Raw genomic sequence first — 25083 nt, forward strand, 5'->3', positions numbered from 1 at the left:
GAAACGCGTCTTTTTCTTTTCTTATGTTTTGCTGCAAGTTCCACGTCGGCTTTTATTGTGAAAGAACGGGCTGGTTTGTGGGCGGAGCTTCGGGCGTCACGCCACTGCACAGCCGCCGCTCACGCGCAGCACTGCGGATACTGTGCGCCGACACGGTGGTGTATTTCGGTCTGTCTCAGAGCCGTGCTGCGGTCATTATGGCTCTCTACCACTATGTCACCCAAGAGCAAATCTCAGGTTTTGATAAATATAAGGTGAGGTCGCTCTTATTCTGCAAAATGTGTAGTACTCCAGGGTGTCGGCTAGCCGAGCCGTGCTGTTAATGCTATCATGAAGCATGAGGTCTACCGGTGTGTGCCGCTCTCTAGAAAGGACAACGGCGGTTTATTGTCACTTTTAAACAGAAACAGTATATTTTCCTCACACTTTTGAGGAATGAATTGACATACCATTTAGTTATTAGTATATATACATCCAAGTCAAAGGTTTTAAGGACATATTAGTGTTATTAACCGGTTAATTTACTGGCGTACCACCGTGAATTGAAACCGCCGGTGAAAGTAGATCTTCAGTTCTAAACATTGTTTTACCAGTTAAACACAAACACGGTGTCCCGTTTTGTTGCAGTTGGTCTACATAGTTAGTTTTGTTGGTTAGTTTGTCAATTTGGTTGAATTGTAAAGGGATGGGCTCCTGGTTCCGCCTTTGACAAGTATCACGGTTAGGACATAATTTGCATGTGAGTCACAAGCTCCTCGTGCTTTCGCTTTAATTGTTCGCTGTGTTCATTAGAAACTCAGGTGTTAATGTACAGAGCAGTTAGTGTCAGGGTCCTCTGAGTCTGGATTAATTACAGAAGAAGCACCTGAAAGGATTGAGATGCAAAGCTCTTTGTTTGTCCAATTATAAACCGTATCGTGTTCATGATTATCATAACTTGCTCTGTGGGCGTTTGCCTTGATTATCTGTCTGTCTGTCTATCTATCTAGTAATTGTTGTAAACATGAAGTAGTTTTAAAAGTAGTTTTATTTTTAAGTTTCCCTTTTCATTCAGCAAGTATTAAAACATTTGTAATGTTACAGAAGATGTCTTTGTCAGATAAAGGCTGTTCTTTTAAAGAAACAATCCTGAAAAACATGTTTTCACAAACCTATTAGGCAGCACAACTGTTTTAAACAAACGACAATTATAAGAAATGTTTCTTGAGCATCAAATTAGCATATTAGGGTGATTTTTGAATGATCGTGTGACACCGAAGACTGGAGTAATAACTGCTGAAAATTTTGCTTTGCAGTCACATTCGCAAATAATATATTACAGTGGTATGCAGTTATTTAAATCATAATATTTCACAATATTAAAGTGTCATTATGTATTTTCTGCAGGATCAAACAGAACCATGTTATCGTAAAGTATTGATAAATGCTAGAAAATGGACACAAATAGCCCAAAATGAACACCAAAATTTTCAATGCGTATGTGTCATACAACTAAAAACAGTATTAATGCTTTTTAGTCATTCTTCCATATTTAATTTTTTTATTATACACTTTTGTAATGCATATTGTGTTTCAATTATGCAATAATTATTTACTTATATGAATTAGCAATGATATCTTTAATGTTAGGCACCTCTGAAGAGGAACACATGGTTAAAAGGGTGTGGAACTGAAGGGGTTGAGAGGTTGAATTCCTGGGTGTGACAAGTTTTGTGTATTTCTGAGTGGTTATTTGACAGAGCTCGTGAATGAGAGTGTCCTGACCCTGTGTGCCTCCTGGCGTAATGTCCTGTTGGCCTGATAAAGTGTATTTATTTACTGTGCTGTTAGATGTACAGGCTGCTGAGCTGGTAGGAGCTATTCTTGCTTTTCATGTTTGCACATACTTGCAGGGGTCATCGAACATACATGACTGCCCCCACATGACTACCGCAGTGTGTTTATTTTAGCCCTGTATCTGAGCAGAGTTATCATATTTACTTTTCACCATTTTTGTGTATATTTAATTGCTGGTTTTATCTACATGGTTCATTTAAAAAAATGCATTTTTTAAACACACTGGACTAAATGAACGTGCATCTTAGAAAGCATATTTTTCAGGGCTTCAAGAGTTATGGTTCAGTCCTTCCCAGATCCAGATGTTTTCGAGGCTCTAATAGCTGCCCTATCCCTAAGTGTGAGCTCACACAGGGAACACATGCTGGGCAAGTGGTTGAAAAGTGATCTGCCTTCAACACTGAATCATACCACTTAGTATTGTGTGCTGTAGTGAGCGGTTTCATATTTGATAGACATTATTACATTTAGGCCTTTTTAAATTGCCTCTAGGTTTGAACATAAGAATTTATTTTCCAGTTGTACCTGCTACTTGTGCAGAATCTAATTAGAGATTTAGTGATATTATGTAGTTTACATATCAGTCCTTTCATTTGAAGTTTGTAGACACAGCACAATATTAGTTGAGACAGCTTAAGCGCAATGTTTGTTAACACTTTTTGACATTTACACTTATGGACCTGAGTGTTAATGTGTGATCTTACTCTGCTTTTTTTTTTTTTTTTTTTTTTTTTTTTCCAGTACAGTGCGGTTGACTCCAACCCCCTCTCTATCTATGTCATGCACCCCTTCTGGAACTCAGTAGTGAAGGTGAGTCATGACTGTCTTTTTGAATGTTACCCAGAATATACAAGGGCATCCAGTTATTATCGATTAATATTTGTGTTACTTAAATAATGCATTTTATTTATTTTTGTATGTTTATATTAGTGGATGCATTACATATGCAAGGCTGGCGTATTAAGACATGCAAAAGAAAAAGTCCCTTTCAAATATGAAAAACATTTTTATTATTACATTTTTTTTAATGGTATATTTTATTAACTATACAGCTTTATCAAATAGTAACATTAATTTCTAATTATACATTTTAAATGTTAGTATAGCTTTTTGTTTAATTTCACATCGGTATCACATTTATTTATTTTTTTTTCATTTATTCATATTGAAATATACGGTTATTAAATTTTTTGTTTTATTAAAAAGATTCATTTATGAGCATTTTGTAGTTGTCTGTCAATCTATATAAAATATTTAGAAACCATGAATGTATAGCGGTATTTTACATGAAAAGAATAACCTTACGTTGTGTTTTGCTTTCATTGAATTGCATATATGCAACATTAATGAATGTTCCATCTGGCTCTGATTACCTGCGAGAAAGATCTGACCATTTGCAGCTTGCTAATTTCTCTCTTTCTCGCTCCGTCTCAGATCTTGCCCACATGGCTTGCCCCAAACCTCATCACGTTTACAGGGTTCATGTTCCTGGTACTCACCTTCAGCTTGCTGTCCTTTTTTGACTTTGACTTTTATGCCTCAGGTGAGGTCATTAAACTGTGTGTGTGATTGTTCATGCGCTAGAAGTCATTTGTGGGTACTGCTCTCTGCCTGAAAGCTTAGAGACTTTAAGACATTTGGAATGATTACAATAATAAACATTTAGTTATTATGTGCACTGATAAGAAAAAGGTTGTATATGTATGTTGTTTTTTTTTTTTTAACGACAAGGATCAAGGTCTCACTTCCAGCTCATCATTCTCTCAATTATCAACTAGCCATCTGTTAATACACAGCCACACCTGACACATAGCTGCTCCCTCACATATTCACACTGCACATTCAGTGTTATGGGGTAAATAATTAAAACAAGTTCTGCTTTCAAAAAAAGTTTCGCTTTCCTTGTAACAAATCTGATTCTATTAAGTAGTAATGAAAACAAAACGCAAAAGCCATCAGGGTTTTTACAGATCATCACAGTTTACACCGAATGATGTTTATACCATTGCTTGAAGCAACCGCATGCTATATTTTTAAATGAAAATAAACCAGCTGAAAAATGTATCTCTTTTCTACAGTGTCAAGCCTCAAATGTGAATTATACATCGGATTGGTTTCTTCTTTAAGTCAAAATATGCGTAGTGTTATAATGCTATACTAAAACTAAATTAAATGCAATGCAAAACACTTAAGATAACATGTAGAATAAAAGAACACATCTTAAACATAGTGGATTTTGAATCATTAATTGCCGCTTTGAACTATTACATAATTGTGGGATTCCATAATTGTTGTTCGGATTAAAAATTGGATGTAATTGTGCAGCCTTGGCATGCAAGTTTAATTTTTACTTTAGTTTGTTTTGTTATATTATATATTTTCAAGTTTTGTGATGTTATCCTAATTAGGATTGTAGCTAATCAAAAATGGCATTGACTATTTTCATGGGTGTTTTGTGGAACAGGGGAAGGCCATACACATGTGCCAAGCTGGGTGTGGATAGCTGCTGGTTTGTTCAATTTTCTGGCCTATACCTTAGGTAAGTGTTACTAGAGCATAATGTACAGATTTGATTTTGTCAAAAATCGTATTTTTATTCCCACCTGTGTGCATTTAATAACCTTTGACCAAGAAAGACTTCTGACGATAAAACAGCCACAAAACACATTTGCATCTGAAAATATGGACACTCAGCAAATTTGCAGAGGCTTTCTTTTTAACACTGTAGTTTATAAAGGGAATAGCTGTGAACATTATTTCTAGGGTCCAGAGAACCTCTGAAAACTTATTTGAATGTAATGGCAAGATAGGAAACATGTTTGTGTGAGAATATGTGTTAATTGCTCATATGATGTATTGTTGTGTGTGTGTGTGTATATGCAGATGGTGTAGATGGCAAACAGGCTCGGAGAACAAACTCCAGCACTCCGCTGGGTGAGCTGTTTGACCACGGCCTGGACAGCTGGGCATGTGTGTTCTTCGTCGCTACAGTGTACTCTGTCTTTGGACGGGGGGAGACAGGCGTCAGCGTGGTGACACTTTATTTTCTGTTATGGGTCGTCCTGTTTTCATTCATACTGTCTCACTGGGAGAAGTACAACACTGGGATTTTGTTCCTGCCCTGGGGCTATGACATCAGTCAAGTGGTAATTTATTACCTTAAGATAAGCTCATGAAAGAAAAATTGATTTCATAAAATATAACCATAAACTATATATATATATATATATATATATATATATATATATATATATATATATATATATATATATGCAATATTAAATATCTTAATGAAACTGTCACTCAAGTCTTGAAATACAGCAATATTTTGAAAGTTTACTATATTACAATACAGGTTTATGTATTTTAATAATTTATTAGTTTATGTATAATAATAATTTAATATAATGTGTGTGTGTGTGTGTGCGCGTGTTTGTACGCATATAAATCTTTTATAAAAGTATTTACTGTCATTCTAAAAAAACACTGTAATGGATCCTTGCTTATTAAATTATTAATTTTAAGTATTAAGAAATCATACTGACCCCAAACTTTTGAGCAGTGGTGTATTTTAAAATATGACATTTAGATAAAAATTGGATTTGTACATGTCACACAGCAGTGATGCTTAAATGTAATCATTTTAGTTTGTATTAATTAAAGTCTTAATTTTTTTTTTTTCAATCTGTATGCCAGACTATCTCTGTCGTGTACATAATAACAGCGGTGGTTGGTGTGGAAACATGGTACAAACCTGTCATTGGGAATATTCATTACAGAGATCTCTTCACCGTTATGATTGTTGGTAAGTGAACTCTTCAAATGCTGCATTTTCCTTCACTTTCAGGTCAGACCTGATAATTAAAGAATGATCTGATTTCCTCATTCATTTTTTTAACAGGTTGTTTATTTGTTGTAACACTGCCAATGAGCCTCTACAATGTCTTTAAGTGAGTTCCATTCCAGGCCTCTTGTGCATTGAACTACATAAAAATAACTGTGTAGCTTATTGATGTTCTTAAATAATGTATGTTTAATAATAATGGAACATTGATATGTTCTCACTCTTTCTCTCTGTATTATTATAGGGCGTACCGTAGTAACACCCTGAAGCACAGTTCGGTGTATGAGGCCTTGTTGCCGTTTTTCTCACCCATCCTCTTGTTTGTGCTGTCTACACTGTGGATCAGTCTCTCTCCTACAGACATCATCGAGAAGCAACCCAGAATCTTTTATCTCATGGTGGGAACAGCCTTCTCCAATGTTACAGTGAGTGTACTCAGTCCTCTAGCTCTCTGCTGTAGATAAACAAGTTGTGCAGCCATGACAATCGAGGTCTTTCAGTTCCATTTGAAACATCTTGTCAAATGTCTGCTCCTGACATTCTCTCTCTCTCTCTCTCTCTCTCTCTCTCTCTCTCTCTCTCTCTCTCTCTCTCTCTCTCTCTCTCTCTCTCTCTCTCTCTCTCAGTGCAAGCTCATTGTATGCCAGATGAGTAATACTCGATGCAAGCCACTGAGTTTGTTGTTGTTGCCAATGACAGCTGTGGTGTTGCTAGTAATATCTGGGACTTTGCAGAATGGTGAAATTACCGTCCTTTACATATGGACCGCCATAGTCCTCCTCACTCACATACACTATGGAGTATCAGTTGTAAGTAAAGATACACAGACTGCTCATTAGTTCATTAATAATGAAGAATTCTAATTATTAATTGTTAAAAAAGAAGTAATTATATCTAACTGGAATCTAACTTTTAAAGACATTTCTTATGCTTATCAAGGCTGAATGTATTTGATTTAAAAAAAAAAAAAAAACAGAAAAAAAAATATCATTTGTGAATTATTGTTATTGTAAGTTTTTCAGAATTTTCAGCACCGTTTTCAGTGTCACATTGTCTTTCAGAAATCATTCTAATTCCCTTATTTATAATCAATGTTGGAAACTGTTGTGCTGGTTAATATTTCTTGAACCTTTGATACTTTTTCCTGGATTCTTTGATAAATAAAATGTTAAAAAGAACCGTTTATTCAAAATACACACAAATAATTTTGTTACAATATACACTATATTCAGTCATACACAATCCATTATTTTTTTTATTAATACTTATTAATACTTTATTAATACGTTTATCAAGGATGTGCTAAATGGAAAAGTGACCGTATAGACTCGTAAAGTGATCTAAAATCTTAAAGATTTCTATTTTAAATGTTCTTATTATGTTTTTATTCATCAAAGAAAAAAGTATCACAGGTTCCAAAAAATAAGTAGGACAATTTCCAATAATAAATCAGCATATTACAGTGATTTCTGAAGGATCATGTGACACTAAAGAATGTATGAATAGCTGATGAAAAGTCAGGGATTCTTCAAATTACTCTTGTTGTTGTTTTTTCTTTTTTGTAAATGCAGCCTTAATGAGCACAAAACATGAAGAAAAATTTTACTGATCTTTTGTTAGTTTCTATTCACAACCACTTTGAAATATATCTCATTATGTTTTTCCTTTTCTGTCTCACTGTGCAGGTGAAGCAGCTGAGTGATCATTTTAACATATACGCCTTCTCACTAAAGAAACCCAATTTGGACTGACAAGACGAGGAGAAAATCGGCCTGAAGGCTGCTGAGGTTTAAGCTATCTCAGCATGCTCTTCAGCTAGCCGACTCTCACCAATCACCAAGGGGACACAGCTAACAACAGGAAACCAAATTGTACTGACCAAATGCGCCGCCTTATTCTGAGGATGCTGCTCAATCAACAAATGAATGGAGCTGCACCACAGGGGCCACTGATCCCTGAGGCAGAGCTGTGCCATGGGGCTCACAGAGCCCTGAGGCAGAGCTGCACCACAGGGCCCATTGTGCCCCGAGGTGGAGCTGCACCTTAGAACATATTGGGCTCAGACACAGCTACACCATGGGACCCATTGAGCCCAGGACCTATAGTGCCTCGACTTGCAACTGTGTAACAGGGCCCATTTCTCCCAGAAAAGAGCTGTGTTGTGTTGCTCGCTCCGAACCGAGACGGTTTGGTTTTCTGGTATCTGTGAAGCTGGGGATTTTGCTTGTTTCCTAAGGAAATGTGCTTTTCAGCTGAGATACTAGGAGCCTTGAACGGTTAATCTCACTTACACGCTCTCAGATGAGTCACGCGCAAACCACATGATGATGAACACACACATATGATGTGATGAATGTCTTCAGCTTATTCGATTTGAAGATTTTATTTACATTTAATTTTAGCCTCAATTGCTCAATTTGGGGATTTTTTTTTTCTTCTTTAAATAAGAGGCATTATTTAATGTTTCTATAATGGACAGTATAAACCGATTGTGAAAATTAATTTTCAGTTAATATGAAACTTATTTATATGTATGAGGGAACAAGGATGTTAGATGCTTATTTAAATCTATGGTGCTTTTGCTGATCTTTACAATTATACAAAATTTTAACAATGACATAAGACAAATTGAAACAACCACAACTAGTTATCTGTAATATCACACAACTCGAACCACAACCTCATCTGACAGATTGAATTTGTATACCTACTGCAACTGGGATATTTGTTTGTTTTTGTTTCCTTTTTACATTGGTGATGGTGTGTCCGCGTGCCGATTTTCAGTTTCTTCCAGTTATCTTTTCGTTTGCTTCACTAGTCAGCTTTTATTGAGTTTATTTGTGCTTGAATGAAGAGTGCGCTTCAAACCCTGACCAGGAGAGGGTGCACTTGGAGTGAGCGAGTCAAACCTCGCTCCGTCTATAAACACGATAAAAGCACTAGTCTGTGTGCCACCGACATGTCTGTTAAACCTGCAGGCCGCAGGTGTGATGGCCTGCATCAAACTCATTCCAGCATTTAGTCTGTTTTTTGTTCTTTTGTTTTCGCATCTTTCTGTTTGGTGGACTGAGGGCTTATACACCGGTAATAGGATTTTTATTTTTATTTTCCCACTAGCTTTCTAAAGTATGTCGTGTGAATTGAATGTATGTGTAAATATATGGATGAGTGAGTGTGTGTATGTGCATATGTACTGTATGTATATATCTGTGTATGTTTTACACTTATACACTCACTCTGGAAACCTCATGCCTCCATGTATTCCGTTTCTCTGAGATGAGACCCGATCGATTGATGTTTAAACATGTACAGTCTATTCATGTCATTATAACATTGTATTGTTTTTCATCTTGCTTTTATTTTACCTTCACAATATAATGGGACGCTTATTTCTTATCTTTTAAACACCTTCAGTTTCACAAGAATTGATCAATCACACAGATAAATTACTTATTTTAACTGCTATATCCAAGTAAATTCTTTTTGTTATTATGTCAATATCTAATTACTGTCACTTTTGCAATATTTTATGTTAAAGAATGTGACGACTCGATTCTAAAGGCACTCCTGTCAAATTTAGATCAGAAAGTTTTTAGCCAGCAGATGGCGCTTTTTCTTTTTATGCAGTAGAACTTTGTTTTTTTTGCATAGAGTAGTGATAGTGCCTCAGAGGGTCAAAATCACTACGCGAATCAGCACATTTTAATTTTTTGTAGTGCACAGAATATCAGAGGAGGCTGCTGTCAGTGTGGCTGCTTGATGTGTTTTGTTTGTGTTACTATTACCATTTTTAAACTAGGCATCCCGTTTAAATGTTACAGTTTGGTCCGAGGAGGACTATCATCAAGTTCTGTATAACTGCATTTGTAACAAGCAAATGTAACACTTTTTTTTAATCTTAAGAGGGATGGAACCTCTCAAACCTCTGCATATTGTAAAACAAAATCCAGCCATGTTGTAACATTATCTTGTGCTGCCCCATTAAATGTAAGTGTATCCACAGTATCATTTTGTCCTATTGCAGATTTTGACACCCCAGTCACAGGACAGACAGGATTTCACTCAGAGGCACAGTGCATCATCTGAATAGACAACAATGTTTTTTCTTCTTCTGTGGAATGAAACCTTATTGTTAAAGATGACACCGTTGCACTGCACATTTGGCTAATTTTTCTTTAATGCTCATATAAAGCTGTATGCCAATAGAAGATATGCAAGCATAAAACATTTATTGTTTTTAGGCAAATGTTTTATTTTGAACATTTACAAAATTAATATTTTTACAATAAATGTACATTATTTGCGAAACCGTTTTAAAATATACTCGAACCTCAATTTGTGTTAATATCTCAGTCCGCATTTGTTTTTAGGAAGCAAAATATTAACTTCAATTTAGTATAATTAGGTATATTACAGTACTGTAAATAAAAAAATATTACAATGTAATTTTTTTACACACAAATTCTTATCTTCTTTTTTCAAGGCTTAAATCTCATAAGCCTTTAATGTTTCGAATTCCTACTTTTTTATTCTGGCGAAATACTGTAAACCTCTATTTAAAAATCTTGGAAATGATTATTACCTTAGTAAAACTCAACACATGAAGAGATGAAGTTTGCTTCATTTGCTGTAAACTCGGCTGCTCTGAGAGACTGAAAATATCATACAGTAGCTTATAACAGTTGTGAAATTTTGCAAGTATGCCTGCGCTCTGACTGTGGATGGATGGACAGATAGAGTTGGACTTCAGTAAGCCGTGACCTTCCACGTGTATTTTGGCAGCCAAACGTGTTGGAGTGAAGCAGTCCAGCGTGGAAGTCATTATTATAGTGTATTTCAACCCATGTTTAGTAACTATATGCATTATTGAATCGCTTTAACACCAGTGCTGCAGTGTTGTTACAGTCGGGATAGTCCTGGTCCTAAACTGACAGTTAATCGGAGGTTGCATGAATTAAACAACGACAGCGTCAGTGTAATGTTCCTGGAGCGCAGTCCGTTTTGTGCGTGGCTGACCCGGTGCCTCGAGCGGGACCGGGAGAGCGCGCTCAATAATGCATGCACGTCATTAGAAACCAGAGAAGGCCGGTGCATAGCCGTTATTTCCTGGGAAACGCGAGTCAGGGCGAGGCGCTGACAGTCCGGCCTCTGACGCACCTCGAGTTACACAGAAATCTTTGAACTTGAACGTTGACGTGTTTCCCGCCTCGTGCGCTAATGCATGTAGCTTTGCTAAGTTTACCCGAGTTACTGTTAGCCCTGTGGTGGCACTTCTGCTTGACCCAGAAGCCCCGGCACTCATCTTTTATTCAAACCGGGATTAACGGCGCGTACATCAGCGACGATAAACTTCAGGTACGGCTTAAACGCCACACGACCCTTCCGTTCGCCGAAGTACCACGCGGGCCTTTAGTTTTCTCTCGTTTGAACGCAGCGTCGTTTGCTAAAAAAGATTTGAAGGTTTGACCGACGTTGTTACTGATTAAATGAAAAACACATTTAATTCTATATTTATTATACTTTTTTGTTTTGCACAATTGTTTTAAATCTTGATATGCAGGCCTGAAAAAGGCTAATTATTATATTCAGAAAAATATGTATTATATAAATTGTTAGTGAGACCAGTAATCACGAACTATAGAAAAAGTCCAATTTGTAATGGCCCAGTTTGATGAATGATTTATTATGTTTGGTGTTAGGCAAGTTTGGGCATGTTTAAAGCAAGACTGGGCTTCACAGGTGCCTGGTCTCTCAAGCCACCGGATAAATTGTTATTAACATTCCTGAAGCTCGAACAGTGGAACATGACGTTTGCAACGCCAAGTTTGTGGTTCAAATCATAGAAAATGCACAAAAATTATATTTAAAAAAAGTCATGTAATGTAACGAGAGTTGCTTTGGTTGACGTCATATGCCAAATAAAATGCAACTATGGTCTGTTCCTGGCTGTCTGAAGGGTTTAATGCATTGACGTGATCTTCCCACAGAACTGAGGTGATGTGCCTCTTCATCACTGGGTTGCTCGTTACAGTAAGATACCCCTGTAGTTTCCTTCTAGTTGAGTCACAGAGGTAGTACATATTAGTTCTTTTTCCTCTATGGTGTGTTTAATTAAAGTAGAGACAGATGGGATTGTCTTGGAGGTAATGGTAGCACCCTGGTAATGTTCAGACATTATGTCATTGGTCTATTTGAGGCCAAACTACTGCTTGATGTACTGCTGGACATGTTCACATACTTGGACGATTATAAAATACAGTTAAAATGAAAGTTACCGCATTATACAAATTGTCCAATGTCCATTTTCATGATTCATTTAAATCAGTGAAATATTTTTATTTCACTGTTAAAAATTTTTCTTCTTCCAATAATGTTTTGTTTCAATAAAGCTATCAGGACAGTAGTCTACCTTTACTAAAAATCATCTTGACATCAAAATGGCCATTATAAGTACTTTTGGAAAAATCTGCATTTGTTCACAGATGCCACTTGGTTGTGTTATATTGTTACCTAACGCAATAAAATTCATACTGTATAAAAAAAGATGGATAATATGATCACACGATAAGTGTCTCACCTGGCTCTTTAGGAACTATGTGGTTACAAGTCTGAACTGAGGTGCAGACATGCCACACTCACTTCGGATCAATCTCTCTCCAGTGCACATATCTATACACTCACACACAAAGGCCAAGCCCCCTCAGCACCATATCGTGTACCAAAACAAAGTGTTCATAATTCATGAGCTCCTCACCAGCTGAAAAGAGGGAAAGATTCCTTTACATGTCCATTATTCAAAACCCTTCTGGCCATTGGGGAGCAGCCACAACACAGTTGCTCATTTAACACACACACACACACACACGTTACAAAACACGCACACCCTGAAATTAGCCTAATTAGATGTCTACAATTAGGCGCGCACTCCAGTATTGCGTATCCTGTCAATTTATTTGTAAGATAAGTTGTGAAAAACTAAAAAAAATTCAGCAAAAACAAAGACGTACCAAAATTACATTGCCACATTCGTGAATAATTGTTTCCTAATTTATTGTACTGTAAGCATCAAGCAAAAAGCCAGTATAATACTTTGATTATATTAGCCATATTCCTCCAAAGCTGGCTTATGGATCCTCATCCTTTGGCACTGACTGGCATACTTGAGCGACGCCATTGAGATGCATTCATTCATAAAGCGAGAAACATGATAGCAGCTTAAAACCTACAATAGGCATCAGTCAAATCCCAACCAGACAATTAAGAAACCCAAGAGTAGTCGAATTGTCCTGGGACCAAGGGATTAGGGTAGGAAAAAGAGGATGGAGGGCAAGAGGGGAGGTAATGGGATGAAGATATGTTGTAGACATATTGTATCTCGTTTTTCTTGCTGAAGCAGATATTGCGTATTGTCATAATGCTGATTACCACAAATAAATTAGAGTGAGGCACTTGCAGTGGAAGTGCATTTAGGACAAAGCACTAAAGGTGAATTGGGTAAAGATTTTAACTTTGTAAAATTAGAGGACTATAAGAATTTTTTTATGAAATGTTGTTTAATATACGCAAATAATTGAATTATCTATTTAAGAATGTGCTAATTTCTCAAATAGAAATCTTAATGTTGAATATTCATGTTTGAAATTTCTAAGTTTTGTTGATTATATTACAGTTAAATATTTTTACATTTAGATATCTGTTTTGTTTTTTGTTTTTAAATCACTGCATAAATCACAAATAATTGTGAAAAGATTTGTCTTTGTCAGAACATTTTACCATGTTTTTTGGAATGTTTTATATAAACCAGGGGATAATATATAAACACACTTCTCTGCACTCTAACAATTTACAATAAGGTTCATTAGTTAACCACATTAATTAACATGAACTAAGAATAAACAATACTTCTACAGCATTTATTAATCTTAGTTAATGTTAATTTCAGCATTTACGAATGCATTATTAAAATCACAATTTGTGTTTGTTAAACCTGGGTTGCCGATAACAACCTGCTTGTTACACAGCTTCTTGCCACAACAGTAAATAATTAGGCACAAAGCATCGATCTGAGTTTATTATATTGTAATATTTTACTAATTTAAGCTGGAAGATGGAGCCAGTTACGGTCAAGATTCGTAGCACTCGGATGAGCCTGTGTTATTAGTTTTACCGGCTGTTATCTGGGAATAACAAACCTTGGAATGTGGTGAGTGACCAATCAGAATCGAGTATGAAGCCGTGTAAGAACATTAGTTAATGCACTGTGAGCTAACATGACTGAATGACTGCATTTTTATTAAGAGTTACCAAAAACTTTTAGAAAGGTCAAATATATTATAAATAGCCTATTGGGTATGAAAAATGTGCGTTAGAAATGAAATGTAAAACAAAACAAAAAAAGATATGTATTGTCATTGAAATCTACAGATTACTACATGAAATATATGTAGTAATATAAACACTGTGTTTTTTACTCTAATTGTAAATTGCCAAGTCCATAAAAACCTATGGTTTTGCTTGTAATTTCTAGACTTAACCCAAAATGATTTGTTTTGTGGTAACCAGCATTATGCCATAAACACTGTTCACTGAAACTGACTTGTATTAAACCCAGCATATTCTTATTGGGAGGGCCTCAGGTCCTCAAATATCACCCAAAATCCATTCTGAGGATTTCTGTCTTTTTGTCAGATTTGTTTTGTAAAGCCGACGGAAGCATTGGTAAGTTGAGGTCCGTGACTCTGCGCTGTATAGCTGTTCGCAACTGAACAGAGTTTCTTTTCGCTGTATTACTGGGGATAGCGATCCCTCCTCCTCCCCCTCCCGTTCCTGTGTTCCTCTTCTCCTTTGCATGTCTCAGGTTTTTAATGACGAGAGCTTGTTGTCTCTGAGATGGAAACAATGGCGGTTTGGAGCCATTTACTAAGAAAGGCGAGGAGCCTGTGTCAGGCGTTGCGTGGCGCGTAAGACCAACCCAAGTGACTTTTCTAGCCGTGGTTTCCTTCAGCGTTCCAGTGTGACGTAGTCGAGGTAAAGGGGAGGTTTGTGTCGTGCTTTCCATGGCGCTGAGGTGGCGACCGTTGTAGGTTTTCTCTTCGATGGCCAGTAATAGATCCTTAAAGCGCTGTCCAGTTCTGGGAGAAGCCCCTTTGTCAGAATAGAACGTCTGCAACTTTTCTAACTTGTCATCAGGCTGATGTTCATATTCCAGGGCGTGATATTTGTCAGAGTAAGTCGGTCTCAGATCGTGTGGTTTGATTGATGTTTTCATTGTCTGGGAGTCTCTAGAGGTGTCTATAGTTACAGTGGCATCACAAGGGGCGGAGTCACACAGTTTGGTTCCACTTCCCTCTCTGCAGGAACACTTAGGCGGTGAGACACAAAGCATCTCCTTCTCACCCAAAGTTAAGACTGGAATATACACATATACAAATTCTGTCAGCTGAGTATTCACTGTATGAATTTTTAAATGAAACCAAATATAGCATGAGTCCTAAATAGAGTGACCATTTGGTTATCGCTGTGTTATAGGACCTATTTAGATAAAAATTATTAGACTGTGCAAACATTAAATGTGTTTTACTGGATTCAGTGCGTCTTGAGAGCCAACAATTTCTTTTTGGATCTGGCAGCTTTGAGCAGGATGTTCTTATCCAGTAAGTGTCTAAAAGAAGTCCTGGCTGGTGTAGCTGTATTTAACAAATTTTAATAAGGTTCACATTGAATCTTTTGGTCCGTGCAGTCATCATCAGAGGAAAAAAACCCTCTCTAAGAATGGGTTGGTTGGTTATTTCTGCCACTCGAACATTAAGACAGCGCCAGCGGATTTTATTTTTTTTAGATATAAAATACACTAGTAATATCCCACCTGCAATTCTAACAAAAAGGTTGCTAAATAGGACTATAGAGGTTGTCAAGGACTAAATGACATTATGCCTAACAAATAAATTCATCTTCGCACACAAGCTTTCCACTTTCTAGATTTTAAAACAAAAAGACTGAAAGAGTTGTCTTGGTGGTGATTCTGAAGTTGTACAATCATGGTGTATTTTTTTATAAACTAACTTCAGTCTTTTATTTCTGACAACTGTATTTAGGCTTCACAATTTTGTTAATTGATTAACAAAGTTTGTTAATTGATTATCTGGTTGGCCTACAAAAATACACCATCAATGCAGCGCTCTGTTAGTGATATAATAAAAAAATGTTACCCTTAGGAATCAGCCCATCTTGTGTCTCGACCAGTATGGCAATCTCATTAGCTGTATCCAGGGGCAGGGAGGAGGGGGACTCTGCTCTGTCCACTAGGCTTGGCTGCTTTGATCTGATGGTCTCCGCTGTCCTTTTCGTGCCACTCTTGGCATCTCTGTCCTGTGATTGGCTCCTCTGGGTCTTACTAGCCTGCCTTGAGCTCCTCTCATTGGCTGTGTCACTCTGAGGAGACTAGTGAAGAAAAAGTTTGTTAAATGTTTTGTGTTTACATGATAATTTAGAGTAAAGACGGAATTCTAAGAGAGAGAAGCATAGCTGGACAGTTCACCTGCTGCTGACTCTTTGCACTCGCGTTGCTTCTCCCTCTCGACAAGCCCTTGTTTAGAAGATTCCACTCGCTGTTCTCTTCTCTCTAAGGACAATCACAGACATGTTGGCCGTGACCAAAACCTAACAATTAGCCAACCTAGAAGATTATAGTTAATATGGTTAAAGTTATAGTTTTATATATATATATATATATATATATATATATATATATATATATATATATATATATATATATATATATACATATATATAGTTTTTATGGTAATAGACTGATAAAGTATAGACTGTGAAATTAAAATTCAATATTATATTGTGTGAATAAAAAAAAAAAAAGTAAAAATAAAATGCTAAAAAAATTAAATGAACAAATTTAGGCATTACAACATACTTTGAGATTTGATAAAGATTAAATGTAACATTAATAGTATTAAATATTAGTATTAGATTAAATCAAATATCTAGTATAGGCTGGCACTGACATACGTGGGGAAAAAACTAAATATGAATTTTAAATATAAATATACAAATATTGACCTGTATCCAATGTGATACTGATATACACTACTGTTCAATAGTTTGGGAACTGTTTTTTATTAGAAATTATTAACTTTTAATCAACGGGCACATTAATGTGATTTAAAGCAACAGTAAAAAAATGTATAATGTTCTTATGAATTTTCTATTCATCAAAAACCAAAAAAAACAAGTATCACCGATTCCACCGAAGACAGGAGTAATGAAAAAAATCATCCTTGTCATCACAGAAATAAATAATATTTAAAAAAAAAAAAAATTACTATTTTAAATAATAATAACAACATTTGACAGTTTAACAGTTGACTGTATTTTTGATCAAATAAATGCAACCTTGGTGAGCATAAGAAAACATTACAATTTTATGCATAAATCCGAGCATGTATCATTTTACCTTCATGGTCCTCACTACTTTCTGATGCCTGGTGAGTTTTTTCAGCAGTAGATGGTAGCAAGCCAAAATGGTTGACGGCTTGTTACTGATAACAGTGTGGATGATATCAGACAGACTATAACCTAGAGATTCAGTCATGTAGTTTAACACAGCTGTATTCAGATCCTCAGGACGCAGCCTAAAAAAGATAAACAGATATCAGGAAATACTGAATAGATTTTTCTATATGTATGTGTCTTTTTGTGCATCTCTCTGTCTGTTCCTCAGAATTAGATGTCATTTTACACGTACCTGTTTTTATGATTGACAGTATGGAGGGGTCTTTTGGCATAACCCTCATTCAGCCATTTATCCTCCATTGCTGCTTTTATCGTTGGCCTTTTTGCTGGTTCTGGCTCCAGCAGAGACAAGACAAACTGTACAGCCGCTAGAGAGAAATAAAGAATGAGCACATTGACATCTTGACACTGCTAAATGAGTCTCAAAACTTTGTTTTAACCTTACACAGAAGATCTCAACACTGATTTGTCAGAGGAGTGAGTGTATGTGTGTGTGCCCGACCCAGACTGAACTTCTCAAGGCTTCTCTTACAGAAGGGCAGATCAGATTTAAGAAGCACTTTGCTCCCCTGTTCCACCTTCTCAACCTGGGGGGGAGACTCCGCAGATCAGAGTGCCAGTTTGGCACTGCTCTGGCTCTCTCTCTCTGTGTGTGTGTGTGTGTGCACCGAGGTGAGGGTAGTGTTTGTGTCAGCAGACACTGACGATCATACTTACTCATTCACTTAGACTGCCATCACAGGCAGCCTCATGATGCCAACAAAGCTCACAAATTGGCCCACCATAAGCTTCTATGATAATTAATTTCCAGCATACTTTGTTCAAAGCACTGATTGTATTAATAATTACCGATTGCACCATTAAATGCTTCTTTTAAAATGTGCTGGTTCAGAGAAACAAGAGGTAGTACGTAATATCACCATACATAACGCACAACTATGTAATCATCTAGTGTAATCTGCAACCCAATAGGGAAACCCGGCCAGGCTCTGTTCCACTAGCAGACATTTTGCATCATCATGTTTGTAGTGCATCTATTTTTGCAACTGGTGAATATACTCTGTTATTAATATTCATGATAATTAATATTAATGTGCCAGATCAGATGATCTCACAATCTGATTGAGAAGAAGACACTGCACCACTGCTCTCCACACATTTTATCTCTCATTCTTTCTAATGCTCTCTTTCTGTGTCTCGTCTTAATAAATCTTGTGTGGGGTCAGTAAGACTTTTTAAAATGTTTTTGGAAAAAAGTTTCTTACTGTCAACAAGGTGCCATTGATTTAATACAGTAAAAACTATTTCTTTAAAATATTAATACAAAATATGACATATTTTTGGATATTTTAAATTATTATACTATTATATATTCTTTACTGTGTTTTTAGATTTATTGCATTTTGTTAAATAAAATAAACTTTTTCAAAAACAAAATTTACACACATACACACATATATATATATATATATACACATATATATATAACTAAATATCTCTCTTTCTCTCTCTCTTTACCTCTCTCCCTCTCTCTCTCTCTCTCACTCTCTCTCTCCATCTCTGTGGAAAGCTTGTGTTTACTTTACCTTTGCTGATGTCTGATGGTATCGGACTGATTTCTCCATTCACCATTTTCAGGTGAAGCTGCTTAATATTGAAGGGCTCCACTGTAAATGGCAGCGTGCCAGTCAACATGGCAAACATGCTCACACCCCTACACATACACACAGAACCCATTTGAAAAAAAAAAGGTTAAAATACATACATTTGCTGGAAGCAAAGTATATACACATATACTTTGTGTACTCACACAGACCAGACGTCCACTTTAGGCCCGTACTTCCTGTGTGCCAGCAGTTCAGGAGCAGCATAAGCAGGACTTCCACACTGAGTGTTCAGCAGCTCCAGAGACAGAGAATCTGCCTTCAGAGTGTTACTCAGACCAAAGTCTGCACACGGACACACTCATATGTTAGTGTGCATGCATACAAGCACTTTATTCTGTCTACAGTTTGTCACACAGAAACGTTAAATAGCAGAATACATGCAGACATAAGTAACTTTTTTCTTTAATAGACAGGCTTTAAGAATAATATACAAATCGTACAGATTTCAGAATACTACAATGAAATTTATGAATGCAAGGATGATGGAGACAGAAAACTATATAACTAACTAATTTATTCACATTACAGTGATTGGCAATATCATGAGTTGTGATTTGTAAGTGGCTTTGGATAAAAGTGAAGCAGCTTCTGGTAAATAAGATGTGCCGCCCGTGTGCTTACATTTGTTAACACTACTGTAACCATAATGATAGGTCATTCTCAAGGGTCAAAGGTCAAGCTATCGATGTGTTGCAGTAGAAATGCTTTGACAAAACCTTTCCTCAGAATAAAACATGCACACTTATGTAAAAAGGCAGGACGCACTCACCTACTATCTTAATGTTGTTGTGCTCGTCCAGCAGGAAGTTCTCAATCTTCAAGTCCCTAGTTCAAATCACAAAATTCACATATGAAAGAAATTAGCTAAAAACACACACACAAAATTCTGATACAACAATCTAAACATCGTTGTTTACATCGTTTTCATTTTAGTTCAAGTTTTAGCAGTGTTACATTATGTGCTTCTCATTTTATTGTTATCATTTTTTTGTATTTCCATTTAATTACATTTTTATTTACATTTTGGCCATTTTAGTATTAGCAACATTTTTACATTGTCATTTTAGTGTAGATTTTTCATTTTAGTTTAGTCATGAACATCTTGGCGGTGGTTTCCCAGATAGGGATTAGATTAAGCCAAGACTAGGCCTTTTTTTAAATTAAAACATTAAAGTAGTCTTTACAAACATGCCTTAAAAAATTGCATTACTCGTGTGCACTTTATGTCCAAAAAATGGCACTAATGTTTTTTAAGACACGTCAGTGCAAGCTTCTTTTTTTGTTTAGATAGTTAATGTTTATTTTAATCTACTGCTGTTCACATATACATACATATATACGTACAAATACAAAGGGGAACTCAGATCACCTCACTTCATGTGTGGAAATGCATGACCAGCCAAGAACCTCTTCAGCACACAAAACTTAATGAAAAATGTGAATTAAAAGGGGATTTGAATTAAAGAACAGAGCTACGAGACTTATTGTTGGTGATATCACAGCTTGGTGGTCCTGGATGTTTAGTCATTCTGCCAAGTTTTACTTTTACACTCTTCCCTCCACTTTTCCTTTTATCTTACTCCCGCCTTCTCCCTTTCTTTCCACTTCATAATAAACACTCACACTCACTTTGACGACCGCATGCTCCTCACATTTAATATGAAATTGTATGAAAAACCTATAAAAATATCATAGCCCTCAAAGTTATTTTCATTTCTTTCCATTTTTACTGACATGGCTGACATCTCAAAGCCCAGTGGGCGGCCTAATGTTCCCCAACTCACACACACACACACACACACATGCAGACGCTGTCCCCAAAATGTCCAAAGTACAAAGAAAAGTTGAAAAACTATTTTATATCTGCCCGTATTAAAATTCTCTGACAGACATGACGTGTATTAGGGGAAAACAGGACCGCTGTCCAGCAGTTCGACTGAATTTTTGGGTTATTATTTTTGCTTTTTGTACAGAGGTTAGCAGAGACAGACTCAAAGGCATAGAGTGAGTGTTTGTGGAGCCAGTTGATAAAATAGTTTGATTTGGGTTGATTAATTGCAGTAGAAGTGGCTGAACCTTTGAACTAAACTGGACATGAATCCACACGCTCAGTTTGTTACCATAGGGACTGTATATGTTGACTAACCCCGCGGGTAGTCAAGTGTGTGTGTGTGTGTGTGTGCGTGCGTGCAGGCTGATGAACATCCTTTGATCCTTGACATTCTCTAATAAAGGCTCTTTACTGAGGGGATTGTGTGTGACACAGACCTCGGCGTCATGAAGCTTCATCCTGGGACTCCATTAGTAAGGAAGTCAGTGAATGATGTGTTAACCATAGTGGCTCTGGCTGATGATGTCATGAGCAGCTAATGGAAATCCCACTCTTGTCTGAATTAGGCTTCACTACCAGACCAAAGTACTACACACACACTAACACTAACGAGGGCACACCTTAGACTTCTATTGTTTTTATATTATATAATACATTTTTTAATTCATAAATTAATATAACTATAATACTACAGACAAACTCTAAACCTACGCCTAATAATAAAATAAGGCGTTGTTCAATGTATTGCATAAATGTAATAATTATTATTCATATTTTTGGGATAGTTATTTTATATAAATTATAAAATGACAAGAATATTCAATCATATAAAAATCCCAAAATTAAACATGTTAACAAATAAATTAAATATTAATAATTACTTGTATTAATCATCTTTAAATATATTAGATTTAAAATAGAGCCAAAAACAGACTGTATGAGTCAAAATGACCTTTTATTTATTATTATTATTAATAATTTCCTTTTATGTCAAACATCATTATGATATTTGAGATCACATTGTATTAGAATATTTAGTAAATTTCTTACCATAAATACACCAAAACGTAGTAATATGCATTGGTAAGAATTTCATTTCGACAATTTAAAAGGTCGTTTTCTCAATATTTACATTTTTTGTATCTTGGTTAAATATTGGCCTAACAAACCTTACATCAATGGAGAGCTTATTTAGTTAGCTTCCAGATGATGTATAAATCTCAATTTTAAAAAATTGATCCTCATGGCTGGTTTTGTGGTCCAGGGTCACATATTGTTTTAAATTGTTTACAAATGCTACCACTTCTAAAACGATAAGACAAAATTATTATTAATTATTACAAAACAACTTATTTAATTAACATTTTAAATAAATGTTATATATAAAATAAAAATAAAATAAAAAAACAAATAAATGTATTTTGTATGTTTGTAATTGTGATTTGTTTTACATTTTATACTGAGAAAAGTAACTTTTAAATTACACAACACTCTAAAACTTACAACCATTAATATTTTGTTCTTTTTATTAATATAAGATGCTAAAGGGAAACAATTTTATATTAATATTTAATCGTTTTTATATATTCATTGGAATTTTCTATTCACTCAAATAATTAGCATTCATTTTCACATCTATGACACATTGCACTTGATTATTTTAAGGCTCTTATAACTAGAATCCACTTAGCACCCTCTCACCGCTTCCCTTACTTTTTTCCTAATGCCACCCCACTATCCCTACATCTCTGACAATCTATATGATCTCCACACTTCATTTTTGTGGGTCCAATCGTGTTACTGCGCGTGAATGTCCCCTCTTTACCTGTGAACTATCCCGTGCCGGTGCAGGTGTTCCACGGCAGACAGTATCTGGCGGGTGTACCTGCGCACCTCTCTCTCCTCCAGTCGTTTGCGTTCACAGATTCGATCCATGAGGTCTCCTCCTCCGCACAGCTCCATGGCCATGTAGTAGCAGTTCTCCGTCTCCAAGGTCTCCAACAATAAGACGATGTTCGGGTGGCGGATCAGCTGATGAATCCGGGGTTCACGCTTCATGTTTTTTAAAACATATGAATCCTGACGAGCCTTTTTCTTATCTATCACCTTGATCGCGACCTGTGAGCGAAAAAGAGAGTCATTTTAGTATTAACTTTGTCTCAGATGTTTCTCTTAAAATGTATTTTAATTAATGTATACAGTAAATTGAAAAAGAGCCATAAAGTTAAATCTAAGAAGTGGATGACTTCATTTAATCTATTTAATCAATCTTTATTAATATTGTTCCTGTCTAGTAGAAAAAAAAAATATTCCAAAAATTATTTTCTTTTGGACATTTTTCCTCCCAAAAAATCTCTATAGTAATTAGTATATACTGTATTATGTCAAAACTTATTTAGTTTGCTTATTTGGTGATTTAGTTTAGTTTGCTGTATTTAAAGGCATGGCACAAAACTAGCTCAAAGTCCCTGTCTTTAGGAACATGATAATAATTTACATTCTCACATTCTAGGACTGACTTGGGGTTTATGTGCTTATGCATCACCACAGCAACCTGATCAAGAAAACAGAGTGGTCAGGAAGGGCTCAGTGATGTGTAAAAGAGCTGGTAGCACACACACACACACACAGGTCGCAATTACTGACCCATAAAAGCTCAGGTCACCACAGTGAGAAGAGGAGGACTCCTCTCTCTCTCTCTCTCTCTCTCTCTCTCTCTGTTTGTCTGTGTCATGATGAACCCAGAGGTTTTCCAGTGTCCCCAGAACATTTATAAGCATTTAATAGATATTCTATAATGATACTGACATAAGAGATACTATAATAAAATTAATTAATTGAAGATATTAACAAATGTATTGAATTTATTTGAAGTTTTAATAAATTTTTACATGATTATTTTTTAGATAATTATTAGGTTAATACACTATTTATGAAATCCAAAATAATAATACATCCTAAATGTATCCCCAAACTATAACTCTTAAAAGATAATGTATATATACATAAATAAATAAACAAATACAAATAATTTTCTATACACAATTATATAATACAAAACGTAACCATGATTTTTCACTCATCTTTTAATAACTAACTCTAAATAACTGTAAAGTACAATTTCTGCAGGCTTTGAAAGCAATTCACTGAAACAATGCCAGCATACCATTTCAAATCATTGCAATCTATTACAAAGACATCTGTTATTACCTAATCACCAGTGAAGTCTGCAGACAGAATACACACTGTTTAGAATGCTAAAAAATTCTTCAGATCTATTACACGACCAAAATGAATACTGAAACACTACTGAGTGACAAAACATCAACAGCCAACGCACGATTCACGATCACCCCTGCTCCCCCAAACATAAAGTGCCTTTTATAATAATAAATGTCTGTGAGAGTTTGAGTGTGTTGGTGTGGATGGATAATAACTGCGGTGCGTGTCAGAGATTAGGCAAGACAGAGTTGCTATGAAAGCTGAGAGAGCGAGACAGCATGAAAAATGGATGACAGCCCTTCAGCGCACTGATGACTGACACCCTTAGCGTGTGACACTGCGCCTTTGATTGACAGGCGTCTGCGTGTAAGAGACTGTTACCTTCTCTCCTGTACTGATGTGCATGCCCAGCATAACCTTGGCGAATGAGCCCTTGTTGATCATTTTGCCCACCAGGTAGCTGCCCACACGCTTAGTGTGAGGAAAGTTTTGGAGCAGGTCACGGGGCACTTTTCCAAAGCAGGGAGTCGCTGCCTGCTCCAGCTCCCCTGAATCTGTCATGCTCCCATCCAGAGATGACTTCAGTGCAGCCGGCATGATGCCAGTGATGGCCGTCTGCTAGCAGATCCACAGCACGACACCAAGGATGGAGGAAGACAGGCTGGCGACAGAGGATGGGCATGTGTGAGGGAGGCCGGTCTCATTGGTTCTTCTTTTGCTGTTGGTGTTTGTCTGTCCTGTCAGGAAGGAGAATATCCAGTCTTCGTTCCTCTCATGTGTTTTCCTATAGTTTAGATGCTGATCCACAATCACATGCTGTGTGTGTTGGGACCAGGTTTCTGTCTCTTACTTGTCTCTAGCCACAGATCTACCCCGCTTTATCTGTCTTTTTCATCTAGACTGTGTCTTTTCTGTCCAACCGAAGGTTCTTCTGTCAGTCTGGTTAGTTCATGCACCCTTGTCTTTCTGTGTGTGTGTGTGTGTGTGTGCTGGTAGATAATTAACTGTATCTGGTCTCAGGTTGATGCAGTGAGCCTAGCGTAGTGAGAGGACACACTACACCGTAATGACCCCCCACCTGCACATGCACGCATAAACACACACAGAACGTAAACTAAAAAAACAAATCTATGCTTCTACTCCCTTTATACTTATTA

The 25083-nt window shown here is 36.3% G+C and overlaps 2 protein-coding genes across 2 annotated transcripts; one reads left to right on the forward strand and one right to left on the reverse strand.

Moving 5' to 3' along the window:
• Positions 1–96: 96 nt before the first annotated feature.
• selenoi (selenoprotein I) lies at positions 97–9685 on the forward strand. The gene is made up of 10 exons (XM_043224522.1): positions 97–254; positions 2578–2646; positions 3271–3379; positions 4301–4375; positions 4720–4982; positions 5533–5641; positions 5738–5786; positions 5925–6105; positions 6307–6489; positions 7366–9685. Exons 1-10 carry the CDS (start codon positions 198–200, stop codon positions 7471–7473), a joined length of 1203 nt encoding a protein of 400 aa, XP_043080457.1. The 5' UTR covers positions 97–197; the 3' UTR covers positions 7474–9685.
• A 2927-nt stretch (positions 9686–12612) lies between these two features.
• Positions 12613–24837, reverse strand: LOC122328660 (hormonally up-regulated neu tumor-associated kinase homolog A). Its single transcript, XM_043224479.1, has 10 exons — positions 24308–24837; positions 22530–22822; positions 19643–19698; positions 19017–19155; positions 18793–18920; positions 17439–17574; positions 17148–17325; positions 16218–16301; positions 15889–16120; positions 12613–15088 (listed from the first exon to the last, which is right to left on the reverse strand). The coding sequence occupies exons 1-10, from the start codon at positions 24521–24523 to the stop codon at positions 14328–14330; spliced, it is 2223 nt and encodes a 740-aa protein (XP_043080414.1). The 5' UTR covers positions 24524–24837; the 3' UTR covers positions 12613–14327.
• Positions 24838–25083: the final 246 nt, after the last annotated feature.

The sequence above is a fragment of the Puntigrus tetrazona genome, chromosome 23 (genome assembly GCF_018831695.1).
Source record: "Puntigrus tetrazona isolate hp1 chromosome 23, ASM1883169v1, whole genome shotgun sequence".
In the NCBI taxonomy this organism is placed as follows: Eukaryota; Metazoa; Chordata; class Actinopteri; order Cypriniformes; family Cyprinidae; genus Puntigrus; species Puntigrus tetrazona.

Bases quoted from the DNA above. Each gene is read 5' to 3' on its own strand.
- LOC122328660 (XM_043224479.1), bottom strand. From the start codon at position 24,523: ATGCCGGCTGCACTGAAGTCATCTCTGGATGGGAGCATGACAGATTCA. The intron at 19,156-19,642 runs GTGAGTGCGTCC...GTCCGTGTGCAG, and splicing joins CAACAACATTAAGATAGTAG to ACTTTGGTCTGAGTAACACT. The intron at 16,302-17,147 runs GTAAAATGATAC...GATTGTCCTTAG, and splicing joins AAGTAGTGAGGACCATGAAG to AGAGAAGAGAACAGCGAGTG.